The sequence below is a fragment of the Hemicordylus capensis genome, chromosome 5 (assembly GCF_027244095.1).
Source record: "Hemicordylus capensis ecotype Gifberg chromosome 5, rHemCap1.1.pri, whole genome shotgun sequence".
NCBI classification, from domain to species: Eukaryota; Metazoa; Chordata; class Lepidosauria; order Squamata; family Cordylidae; genus Hemicordylus; species Hemicordylus capensis.
This window is the reverse complement of record NC_069661.1, coordinates 206,072,165-206,085,603: the sequence shown is the minus strand read 5'-3', so window position 1 is coordinate 206,085,603 and position 13,439 is coordinate 206,072,165. Positions and strand designations below refer to the sequence as shown.

The following is a 13,439-nucleotide window of genomic DNA, read 5'->3' as shown; positions in this document are numbered from 1 at the left end:
TGAGAGCAGTTCAACAGTGCAACTCGTAGGGGAGCAGCTGCTTCCTTGCTAGATGTATTCAAGGAGAGGCTGGACACCCATCGGAGATTCTCTAACTCTGGATTTTCTGCACTGAGCAGAGGATTGGACTCCAGTTCCATGATAACTTTACAGTTGTGGGTTTACCATTCATTTTTAAAGAAGATTCCTGAAAGTGTATTAGCCAATAATTATAGTAATCCTATTCACATATATTGTACAATCTGTGTACTGGTGTATGCATGTACAGATATGTATGCATGAATACACAGAGGTACCTGTACCATGTATCCTGAATCTAAGGTGGCCTGTACCCAGGTTCTCTCTGAAAATGAATGCATGTAGTCATTGAGACAAACTCATGCATGTGTGCACATACGTACAACATAATATCTGAATAGGGCTTGTATAAAGGGAAGGGCACTTCTAATGTTGCTTTGATTATTTTTGAATGAGTGATTATTCTCCTTTTAGGAATGTAATTTTCTAATATTTCCATTCAGGAACTCCATCACAAGAAACATGGCCAGGCATAACTTCCAGTGATGAGTTTAGGAACTACAACTTCCCCAAATACAAGCCTCAGCCTTTAATCAACCATGCTCCAAGGTACAACTGCTGTTTTCTGCTATTGTCATAAGTCTGAAGACACAAGCAGGTATGACATGAACAAATTTAATTGTGTACAGTAGTGGTATACCGTGATGAAATAAGGTAAATGCTAGTTACTATATATACCTGACTTCAAGACTAGTTTTTTAACATGTTCTTTGATGTTGAAAATTGTGACAGCCGCTTAAATTTGGAGTCCCCTTCCTTTTGGGTAAATACAAATATAACCTGTATTTAACCTGTTTTTAAATACAGATATGGCATGTATTTAACCACTATTTTCAAGGGGGTTGTCTTAAATTCAGAGTCATCTTCTAATTGGGTGCCAGGCATCTTCTAATTCTAAATGCCAGGCATTTTTATTATTAGGCTAATCTTATTTGAATAAATTTCAGCTCCTTCATATATCTCTGTTTTATGTTAACCTGTGATACCCATCAACAATAGGTAGGAAATAAATTTGTAAAGCATTCCCTCATACTTCAGACTAATAATTATTTATCTAGTAAACCTGCTGTTAGAAGAGGGGACTTGTTTCCCCCCCCTAGCAATCTGGCAAAGTCCTGAATACAGATTTGAATAGGTCAGTTGTATGAAATTATAGGATATCTTTTAATAGGGTTCTTTAAAAAAGAAGAAGAAGAAGAATGTATCAGCCCATTTTTAGATCTCAGTTAAAGTTCCCAGCACACCTGGATGCAAACATTCCCTAGAATGTACCCTTCTATTCTGCCACTAGCAATCTGTACTGTGTGTACAAGCTGGCAGAAGCATGATCTGGTAATGGAGTTGCTCACCCAGGATTCCATTCTCATTGTCAATCTGTCATTAGAAAAATGCATTGCATTCTGTATGGGTCTGTTATCATTTTTAGATAGCTTTCATTTGTGTTAAGAGATGCTCTATTGTTGGATTCTTTGTTGAGAAGCAATTTAGCTATGTACGCAGAAACACTTAACCACCAACGTTTCATTTTGTTTGTTTCTAGGCTAGACTCAGAAGGCATTGAATTAATAGTAAAATTTCTTCAAGTAAGCTTTCCTTTGTTTACTTTGTATACATGCATATTAAGATTTTCCGACACAAACAAAACTGAGGCATTTGCTTGATAAATGCAAATATAAAATTGGCTTCAGTGCATAATGCAGCAGCTGATAAGAATGTGGTTCCTTTCCCCTCTTGAATTTGGAGTCTGTCTTTTCTCTCTCTCTTTTTAAAGTCAGTTTCCCCCACTAATGGTTTTGTGTAGTAAAATGTTTAAATCTACCTAGAGATTGCAAAGACTATAATATTTATTTATTTATTTATTTATTTATTTATTTATTTATTTATTTATTTAATGCCCCGCCCAAACTTGCGTATCTGGGCGGCCAAACATTTACTCATATTTGTCTGTGTATTCTCCACAACCATGGGATTGTTATGCAAGCACTTACTGCTGCAGGATTCTGCATCCCTTTTAAAACAACTTTCTGGCTGAGAGTGATACCAATACAATTCCAGAAGCCAGAAAGGATCTGAGCCAGAGCTCAGATGAAGATACTTTAATCTTCTGCGTAGCCCCCATGACCTCTCCTACAGCCCATCATATTCTACCCCCGTTTTCTCCTTCCTGCCCAGGGGCAGCTCCTGAGCAAGCAACCCGCCCCACTTGCCTCCCACCCCACAATTCAATTTGCATAATCTAATGACAGATTGTGTGCCAAATACATCTGAGAGGTAACAAAACTTTGAGGGATGTCTTTTTCCAGGGGGAGGTAAGTGGAGAGGGACTACTTTGCCCGGAGGGGGGCACACTTGCCCACCCATGCCTTCCTCCGCACACCCAGGAGCCCCTCTTGGGCAGGAAGGAGAAAACGGTAGAAAATGCAATTCTTTGCTGTATGTGTACTTAGACCTAGTTACGATATGGTACTAGGCTTCGCCAAGCTAACAGGGGGGTCTCTCCCTCTGCTGCTGTCAACTGGAAATGGCTGCAGGAAGACATAGTTTCTTCAAGGGGAGGAGCCAATGCCAGTTGATCCTTGTTGGGCCAGTGGAAGCCAGTAATACCTGTTTTTGTTTATGTTATATACTACTTTTCTGTAGGAATTATAACTTGATAACTTAGCTAATACCCTGATAGTCATTTAAGAGTTTCTATTGTTCACTCGATAGATTGAGTTAACACCGCTGATTTATAGGGCCAATCCTCACATTCATTTTAATGTCCATGTATCGCGGAGCCACATGCACTCTCACAGAGTGTGTCATGTGAACTCAGACATTTCCGTTGATCCCAGATGCATAACCCAGTAAGTGAAACCATTAACCCTTCTGGTAACCGGTAGTACCACCTACTCTGACTGGCAGTGGCTTTCCAACACCCCAAGCAGATCAATGTCTTTCCTAGTCTTGTTACTTTAAGCTCCTTTAAACCTAGAGAGATTGGAGGTTGAACCTGGGGCCATACTCATGCGGAGCACATGCCCCACCACTGAGCTATTGTTAAAATAGTTTACATGATGATCTCTTTGATTTAACAGTATGAATCAAAGAAAAGAATTTCAGCAGAAGAGGCTATGAAGCATGCATACTTTAGAAGTCTAGGAACAAGGATACATGCTATCCCAGAAAGTAAGTACACCACTCTGTCATTGGGTATGTGTCTGAGTGAAGTGACAACGTTCCTTTCTTGATATCTTCTGTGCTGCATCTTCCTAAACCAAGCATTTTTCTGAAGACTACACTGAATCAAAATGTTGCACCCACTCGAGTGTAGTTGAATCCGAGTTAACAGTTATAGAACCCTCACCATACCCTAGGATAGTGTTTTCTCCCACATGTGGGGCATGTCTTCAGTCTACATCTAATTTCAGTCAGTCTGAGGTGCTTTTCTGCAGATGGACTTGAGGACAGTAAGGAGGAGAATGGGAACATTCCTCAATTCATTTTATTCATTTCTGTCTATCTATCTATCTATCTATCTATCTATCTATCTATCTATCTATCTATGTAAACCGCTTTGGGAACTTTTGTTGAAAAGCGGTATATAAATATTTGTCGTATTTGTATAAGTGATTCAGTGGTAGGAAGCTGTAGTTCCAGTAAGTCTTACTACAAATCCTCTTCTCTTTCATGTGCTGGAGTATTTTCCTCTGCCCCAGCCATGATGGTCCTTCTGCAACTTCTAAGAACACAAGAACAGCCCTGCTGGATCAGGCCCAAGGCCCATCTAGTCCAAAATCCTGTTTCACACAGTCACCCAAGGCTCATCTGAGCACAGCATGTGTTTCTAGAAGAGAGGCATTTATTCATGTACAACATTCTCCACTTATATTGTTTCAGGTGCATCAATATTCACTCTGAAAGAGATTCAGCTGCAGAAAGATCCTGGCTTTCGAAATTCCACTTATCCAGAGACAGGTATGTAAGCTTCAACAACTAATTTTTGCCCCCCAGGTTTGTACTAGTTAGAGGGTTCATAAGCAGTAATGTTGACACCTTGTGAGTGAATAGCTGGAATTATTTAGATTCCTCAAACATGGTGGTATGTTCTTTTTTCTTCTCCCCCCCCTTAAAAAAAAAGTTTTACAAGTATGGAGAGTGAAATGAGGAACTAGATTGAGAAAAACAGGTTCTGCTGAATAGCTTGGAGCCGCTGAATCTTGCACGTATGTTGCCAGATACATTTCATACAGCAGGAAGAGAGTTGCTATAGGGATAAAGCCTACAAAAACGCCTTAATTTCTGAACCTCTCTGTTATGATGCACAAACATGCAAAGTAGATGTTCAGTAATGAAGAAAGCCATCAACTTGCTGGAGGGCTCAAAACACAACTCATGTTAACACAACTCGTGTGTTTATGTTCTAGGGCATGGGAAGAACAGAAGGCAAAGCATGCTTTTCTGAGGCTGGCAATGTGATTTCAAGCCCAAGGCTGTCTTGCATCCATCAAGGACTCTACTCTGAAGGCAGTGCTTCCCCTGGTGGACTTGAAATCTGTTTGTCTACACTGTCCTCCTCACAGTGCAGTCTTTTTATTTCAGACCTGCTGGTTACGTTTTTATATTTGTTGTCACAGTGTGACAAATTTTTGTACAGTCAATTTTAAGGTCTCCTCTGCCATTAGAGCCAGTAGGTTACAGCTGTTAATGTAACAGTAGCTGCAATTTTTGTGCAGGACTGAGAAACACAGTGCATTATTTATTGCGGAAATCATTGCTGCTAAATAACTACTGTCTGTATATTTAACAAACAGTTGAATGCCTGCAGATGTTGCAATGGCTTTATATGATATGTGAATGCATCTGTTTCTCTTCATGAACTATTGCTGCAGTTTTATATCTTCTTCTTTTTTTAAAACTGCAATGTTTCCTGGAATGTAAACATAGCTTTCTTGACTGTTAAATAGGTAAACTGTCTTTAATGCTCTTAAGTTCACGGCCCTTAATTTCTTATTCAACATTAGGTGTAAAGTGACTAAAAATATTATAAAGTACATAAAGCACTTATTGATTTGAACAGGTGAAAAATGGTTCCTCCGTTACATGCGATTAGGTTCCATGGCTGTTAGTGAGGATTGGCTGATCCATTTTATCAGGCTTTGCTCTCCTGGAAGAAACGTGCATGTGACTCCTAATGCAGTTACCTTCCCTCTATACCTTTTTTCTAACCTGTATAATTTGAAGAACATTTGTACACGTTCTCCTCTGGATTGCTTTGGGAACTTTGTATTTTTCTTGATGTCTGAATGACAAAAATATGGGAGCCATGCGTCCCAGGGTATGTGTGTGTGCCTCCCACGACCCATTCCCGTGCTTTCATAGCTGTTCTGTGACGACGTATTTACTGGAAATCCACTGGAAGAATGCAAGTCCATACTAGAGGAGACATCACTCTGTACTGCAGGCTTTGTAAAGCATGAGAACTTAGAGGGTTTTAAAGATCTTAGGTGTTATCTGTTTATTGGAGCTAGTCAACATGTTACTACTAAGCTGATGCATCTCAGTGAGTTTCATAAGTACCTCCTGGTGATAGTAACAGTATTTTTAAGCATTTGTGTTCATCTTTCTGAACCGATTTGTTTAGTGCATCTTCAAGAGACTGTACATCTTTACTGGCATATTTTGAAATGTTTATGTAAATCTTTGGCTGGTATATCATGAAAATAGTCATAGATAACTTAATTTTTTTCCTGATGTTCACTGTAAAACATTCAGGGGTCCTACCATTTCTGTTCAGGAAATCTTGTAGTTTATTATTGTTATTTAACAGTATTAAGTGAAAAGAAATGTATGTTTCATTTTAACTTTATTTGTGAATAGTGATTGTGGCATGTTTGGGGATGTTTTATTAATATTTCATGATTCTAGTAAACTGAATTTGGGAACATTTTTATTTTCTGGAAGAGACAAATTCATGTGTAATGGTAACTATTGGACCACTGCTGCTTTTCAGCATTTGTAAGCTGGTTTTATGTTAAAGAAGCCCCGCAGAGCTAACAAACTGCTGTTATTTCTAACTGATGGACCTATATTAATATTGTACTTTTGGAAGTATAAATATTATATGGAAATCCTTAATTTTGTTTGGACATCTTATGTTAACAAGCATTCCACGGTTTAACTGTAGATGAGCCCTTGGGTCCCGAGAACAAAATCTTCCTCCATAAACTGGTTTCTATGTGCAGATCAGCCACAGCAAGCACAGAAAAGGCTGGATAGGATGGATGTCTGCCAAATATGCGCTAGTGCTTCTGATTCCTCTGTGGTGGTCTTCACCTCCTACTGCACTCTCAAGCCCTCTTCCATGTAATATCCCACTGAACATGGAGTGGGGAAAGTAGGGCCACACCTTTTAGACATGCATCCCAGCAGCCCTGTGTTTGGCTTTCATGGGAAAGGGGCCCTACCTGCATGCTCCACATGGAGCAGGGATCCTGGACAGTAGATCCTGTTCCATGAGAAAGCAAAATGATTCCAGCTTTGGTTACCAAGGGCCAAATCCTGGTTATGGGAAGGGATGAAAGCCACCAGAGCCAAAAGAGGCCAGCTTGTCAGCACAGGAAAAAAGGTTGGAAATCCATAATGCGATGTGGCTAATTCAAATATTTCAGTTGTTTGTAATTTGTATGTCAACATTTTAATTTCTTGAATGCCAGATTCCATTGTGTGTATTAGAGGTTGATCTTTATTTATCATTTAACATATTTTTATACCGCCCAAAACTTAAGTCTCTGGGCGGTTATTGTGATGTGGAAAGTAATATGCATATTGTGATATGGAAAGCAATATTCTATATATAGTTTAAAAAGTTTTTGACTATTTCTGATCTATCTCTTTGCATTTTCATACTTCATAAGAAGGGCCCTGCTGGATCAGACCAGAGAGCCATCAAGTCCAGCATCCTGTTTCCCATGATAACCAGAGAGATCCCTCTGGGAAACTCAAAAACACCTTCTTTCTCCTGCTGTTGCTCTCCATCAACTGGTATTGTGAGACTGGAGGTAGCATATAGCTATCAAAACTACAGTTGTAGGCAATGATAGACTTGTTCTCTATGAACTTGTCTGATCCCCTCTTTTTAAAGACATCTAGGCTAGTGACCATCACCACATCTTGTAGAAGTGGATTCCATAAATTATGCACTGTGTGAAGTAGTGGGTGGTTTGTTTTTGCCTGTCCTGAAACTCCTGCCAATCTAATGGTCTTCAGCCACCAGAACTGAAACTTTTTATAATAGGAGCTGACCTTGTGTCTAATTTACTTCAGGAGCTGAATATTACTCATCTCTGAGCACTTTTCAGAAAGGCACCTATTCTTCCCATTTGCCAGTAGACATCTTCTGTGCATGTTTTCACGACAAGTTTGATCAGGTTCATTCTATATTATTTGATCCTTTAACTTTTCTGATTCAGTTATTCATCACTGCACATAAAGTATCCAAAATGATTCTAACTGGACTGAATGAACTGTTAACATGCAAGGATAAGTCATAGAAACGTTAACCAACCAGGAAAGTTTTCATAGTCGATAGTGAAATGACTGAGATCATTATTTGTACAGAGAGCAAAAACAAAAATCAAATTACCAAGTGATACACTTGACTTTAAGCATTGTTGATCTTCAGGTAATAATTGATTTCCCATTTATTGACTGGACTCTGTTTTGTCCTTAATAATGCTACTTGTCACTTATGTAATATTTTAATTTTTTTCTAAAGCATTGTACAAATATCACACTGATCCTCACAACAGCCCTGTGAGGTAGGTTAAGTAAATAACTTTAAAATATTCCAAGGTTTATAAATGCAAAGAGTGAATTAAAATAATCAAAGGACTTCTCGGGTTTAAAGGATATTTTTGTTGGAAAAACAAGTTAGCCTCATGGATGTGTTGGGTTACTGGTACCTTGCTCAGTCCATACCAGCTACAGATTTTCAGACATCCAACTACATTCTTGTAAGCAGTCTAATTTTCTCATGTGTCTGACTGTTTCTGCTATATAATCTAAGGTAACAATATTCCCCAAAATCTTTAAATGTAGTCCACTTAATTAAATATGCTTTATATGCTCTCTGGGACACACATGTTGTTTAGTTACATCTCTGTGAAGCAAAACTCTTCCTAGATTTACCTGAATCCAAGACTCGGATTTTTGATATTAGAAATCAGGAGTTTCTTAAATTCAGAGTCCTGTTCCTTTTGAGTAAATGCAGGTATAACCTATATTTAACCTCTACATCTAAGGGGGTTGTCTTAAATTCAGAATCACTTTCAATTCAGGTAAATATGGTATGTATGGAAAAGCACCATCCTTTACATAGTTCTAGCTTTTGTAGCCTTATTTTAGTGTGCACACTGTAGACAGAGTTACATTACTCCCAAAAGGGAGGGGGCAATTCTAGTCTATTTTGATGGAATGCCAGCACTGAATGCTAAGCGATATCCACCGTGATGTATAAGCAATATTTCTTTGTAACACTTTCTTATGTCTCGTTACATACATCTCTCAGGTGCAGATAGTCACCAACATGATGCATCGCAGTACGGAGCTGCTGTGCACCAAAGACCCAAAAGGCAGCCCCGATACTATGTAGAAAATGAGCGGTACATGAACAGCACTACCACAGTTTCCTCAATCATGACAGTAAGGAACGGACCATTCTCTACAGCGTCAGGGCTGCCTTTCAAGTCTTGCCACAGCTCCAGGGTGCATCACATGTGCCACAGGGTGGCTCCATACTTCATATGGCAAACCGAACTGCTGTGTATGTAGGTCTTTCACACAGCAAACACAAAGTGTAGTCAATTTTGTTCACATTGTATGCATTTGCTGCAGGAAATACATGTATATGCAGCTATTGTAAGGGATTTTGGCATTGTAAACTGACACCTTGATCTTCTGTCTTCACATGATGGTATATTTCCACAAAACAAGCAGAATTCTGCAATCCTGTATGAACATTTTGCAGTAAGTTGTTATAATGATCATACAGTAGCACAGGCTGCAGAGAGGGACATGAGCTTAGCTATGCCATTTGTGGGCACTAAGAAAGTTACTAATTTACTGTGAACAATAAGGTAATAGTGTGTTCATTCACCTGATATTTACAGAAAACAAGAGGCTCTGAGTTAGATGCCTTATTCTTTAAAAGGTAGTGCTGATGACATGAAAAAAGTGAAAAAGCATCTTAGTCTGTTTGCAAAGGAAGAATGAGGTCTGGTGAGTGTAAATTAATATGAAGGCTCCTTTTGATATTAACTCTTCCATGCAACTCTTCTGACTACATCTTAATTTCAGTGGATTGACATGTTTTCACAGCATTGGGAGGGCAGGGCAAGAGCTGCAAAAGAGTCTGCTATGGAGCTCAGTCAAAGACTTGTCCCACAGCCAAGCATGCTTAGGAGGGGGTAATTTTCACTGTTCTCCCCTCCCTCCAAAAGTGTTTTTTTGCCTTCCAAAAATATGTTCCTGGGAACATATTTCTGGAAGCCAAAAAGTATTTTGGGAGGGAGGGTAGAGCAACAAAAATTGCTCCCCCATCTTGACTGCTTGGCTGTGAGCCAAGTTTTGGCTTAACTCCACAGCAGTCACGCTGCAAGGGCATAGCTCTTGTTCCACCCTCCTAACACTGTGGAACTCATGGCTAGTAAACCCAGAAGATTTCATCCATTTTGGTAAGTCTGAGTAGAAAGAACTTCACTGAAATAATAGATTGCATTTGATGTGAAAATGCATACATTAAGCAAGAATGAAATCAGTATACTGTTATGTGTTGTGTTTATCTCCCCAAAACTATGCAAAAGGCCAAAAATAGTTTCGTATGCAATTTTCTATTTTTAACTGGATTTTAATGTGCATAAATTAATCACCCAGATCAGACATTGTTGTTAGATTTCCATGGCTCCTTCCAACTCAAAGTATGATTGTATTATTCTGCTTGTTAATGACCCCAAATACCATTTCTATTGCTACACATCACTTTGGTTTACCTGCAGACCTACACATAACTACTAGGGAATAAGTCCCACTGAACTCTGGAATTTGTTTCTCAGTAAACATGCTTAGGATTGCACTCCTAAGAGTAGTGGCTGACATGCCGCGCAAGGGTACATCAGCCCAGTAATGTTGCATGCACACAAGTTGCACATAATGGGCTTACTCTTGCATAACACCATTTACACAATTTTTGTGCTTGCAGAACTTGTGTGCATCAGCTTTACTGGTCTGATGTACTCTTGTGTGGTATGTCAGCTACTTGTTTTTGGCAGTTGGAAACTGAAACAATTTTCTTCCCCATTTCTGCCTCTAATATATTTCTTGCTGGGACTTCACTATTTAAGGCAGTTTTTGTTCTATACAATTGAACATAGATAAAGTGTAAAGATTACATTTGGTCCTTAATTATTAAAGCCCTGGGTTATTCCCATTCTTTTTATTAAGCTGCTTCATCTAGAATGCAAGCATACACTAAATAAGATGCTTATTTTAACAACTTTCTATAATGCCTGTTTTGAGGGCCTGCATTGAAAGGCAAACTGGGAATCACAATTTTAAAAATAAATGTGGGACTATCACCAGAACCATCAGGAAAAGAAACGGCACTTAAACAAACTGTTGAGTCACTGTATAAAAATACTGCATCCCCAAATGCCCCACAAAAACTGCAAATAGAATTATGTTTGTGTGAGGAAAGAGTGTATTCAGCAATGAATGCAGGATGGATCAAAAAGTTCACTCCAGTGGAAGGAGTCCTTCATCTGAAGGAAGGGGATATTTAGATCTAAGATCATATATCCATGCACATAATTTGATATGTTTAGCAGTCTAAAATAATACATCCCTCAAAGGTAGAAGAGGATAGAAGGCATGCAGTGGAAGATGCATAATGAAAACTAGGGAGTGGAGCACAGTGGTCCCCTCTTCAATCAGCAAATATGGTTCTAGAAAGGGTTAAGGCAAACCTCACTATGATGCAATCTTCAGAATAGAAAGAGCAGGTAGAAGCAGCTGTAGCACATTGTCCTTGTTTGAAATTTTCATTCAAACACACACAGGATTCAATTTCACAACATCAAAGACTTGTGTCTCCTGCCAAGCCTGGAGTCTACCTTGCCAGAGCGTTTAGGTGTTTCTAGATCAATGAGCCAGCTAGATTGCAGAATTAAGTTAGGCTGTACAGAGACTAGCATGGCAATTTCTATACATTTTCTACTGAACATTGGAGACATGGTATGAGCTGAGAAGCTTTAATCAATCTGAATACTTTCTGTATTTGCCTGTAGTAAGTTTGCTCATAAAATAAGCATGCAGCTTACAGTTGATGGACATACAGTAATGCTAAACTTCTTTTAGTAAGTGACACAAGTTCTATTCCGCTGCCTTCGTTCTAGGCAGGAGGAATGACCCAGAGCCTGGGTATTACTAACTCAAGGTTTAATATCAGGTTAGTACAGGGGAGAAATATTTTTAAAAAATACAGATTGAGTATTGTTTTATTTGCTTCTTATGTATTCATAGGTTCCCATTATGTTTACAAACTGTACTTTCCCCTTTATTCATTTTCAATACTGCCCAAGATTGTGTTTAAAAAGTTAGATTTTGACTGTGCAAAACTGGAGCCATATGCAGTCCATCCTTAATTAACAAAGCACTTGAAAAATCAGTGTAAGGTGTAGTATAATTAGGAAAACAAAGATCAGTTAAAAAAATTTTTTTTGAAGTGATTCATACATGAAAATGAGTGGTACTGAGCAAGGATATGTCTTCTAACTTTAAGAATGTTCTCAAAATCTTTTGTAAATATTTTAAGGCCATGTTCTTCTTACCACAGAGAAGATTTCAAGCACCTATATCTAAATAGTGTCCTATTCTTAAACGCACTTACTGGCCAAAATATTTATTATGGCCTTTCAGCAAGGAAATAGGTTTCTTTATATAACTGGAAAGCACTTAATTCAAAGTTACACGAATATACTGCACCATACAGCCTATCACAGGAGGAAAATACAAGTGGGGAAAGGCTGTTCAATACTTGGTTCCTTTTTCAACCTTTATCTTAATACTGGAAAATATATAAATCATTTATATATAACATTATGCAAAAGAAGGCACAGCCGGTTATAGTTTACACAAGCACAATGCATAATATGCAGAAATAGAGGATTAAAAAGTTTCACATCCTTTAGATATTGTTTTGAAATCGAGAAAGATACTTCATTAACAAACAGTGTTCAACACTTGGAGCGATAGGATATTAAAAAAATTATAATTCATTTTAATGCACAACAGATTCTTATACAAAAAACTGTTTAAAAATGCTAAATAAACATAATAAAAAGTAGATCATCCATGTAATGAAAAGTGCAAACCATAATAAAAGTGGGTTTCATCATGTCCTCCCTGGGTCACCAGAAAATGAAACCCATCAGAATGGCTGTGTTAAATCCAGTTTGTTAGCGAGTCCTTAGTTTGTGGAGACATCAGGATTTATGAGAATTTGGAGAAAGGAGAACTGGAGAAGAAGCCCCATCCAAGCTGGGAATTGGCACTGGGATGTGACCATTTAGCAGAGTTGGAAACTGCAGAGAAACAAAGTGAAATCTCGATTATCTCAGATATGCACACTATAGCTCAGTTCAGGCATCATGCCAAAGCACCATCTGCACTAACCATGATTTGAGCATCCAAACATATAGCAGACAAAGCATGGTTTAGAGGAGTTGGCTTTTGTATTATTTCCTCTAAGCATTCAGGCTTACAAGTTCTGTGCTGTCTTGCAGGAACTACAGCTCTTGGAGGTAGAATTCCAGCTTCTTAGTTCAGATGCACCATAGCACCACAAACCCATTCCAAACCATAGCTTCTAATCCCCTTTTCCTGGACAGTTGCAAACCACAGTTTGTCAATGCAGACAGCGCATATAATCAGAATTGAGTATCCTTTGCCATGGTTTTTTACATGATATTCTGAATTCAGCCTAGGAGTTCATTAGATATGGACAGCTCTATCTTTGCATTATTTATGTAATAACTTCATATATATTTCCTCTAAATGGAAATTATAAAATTGGAAATCCCACAAGGGACTATGCACACTTGTCACAACAATATTCAAAGTAGTGCAGTTGCCTGAAGCGATGAATAATGCAATGGAGAAATGATTGTTACTTACACAAGGCTTTCTAATCTTCAAGTCATTAATGAGCATAGCTGCATTTTTAAATAGTCAAGTAATCTTGGGGAAATCTGAATTATCATGTCAAGTGACAGTTGTAGCAGAGCTAATGGGGAATATCTTCAGATATAACCACTATGTATAAACAG

At 38.4% G+C, this 13,439-nt stretch overlaps 2 protein-coding genes across 15 annotated transcripts in view; one reads left to right on the top strand and one right to left on the bottom strand.

Annotated features, from left to right (window-relative positions):
- Window positions 1–6,195, top strand: part of CDK17 (cyclin dependent kinase 17) — a 105,800-nt gene extending 99,605 nt beyond the window's left edge. For both annotated transcript variants that reach the window (XM_053253086.1, XM_053253087.1), the window contains exons 13-17: window positions 522–627; window positions 1,619–1,661; window positions 3,156–3,246; window positions 3,958–4,035; window positions 4,485–6,195. In XM_053253086.1, coding sequence (XP_053109061.1) covers window positions 522–627; window positions 1,619–1,661; window positions 3,156–3,246; window positions 3,958–4,035; window positions 4,485–4,522 — 356 coding nt within the window. In that variant the 3' untranslated portion in view covers window positions 4,523–6,195. The remainder of the gene's footprint in view (window positions 1–521; window positions 628–1,618; window positions 1,662–3,155; window positions 3,247–3,957; window positions 4,036–4,484) is intronic.
- A 1,608-nt stretch (window positions 6,196–7,803) lies between these two features.
- Window positions 7,804–13,439, bottom strand: part of ELK3 (ETS transcription factor ELK3) — a 66,558-nt gene continuing 60,922 nt past the window's right edge. For all 13 annotated transcript variants that reach the window (XM_053253101.1, XM_053253095.1, XM_053253098.1 and 10 more), the window contains one exon: window positions 7,804–12,695. In XM_053253101.1, coding sequence (XP_053109076.1) covers window positions 12,597–12,695 — 99 coding nt within the window. In that variant the 3' untranslated portion in view covers window positions 7,804–12,596. The remainder of the gene's footprint in view (window positions 12,696–13,439) is intronic.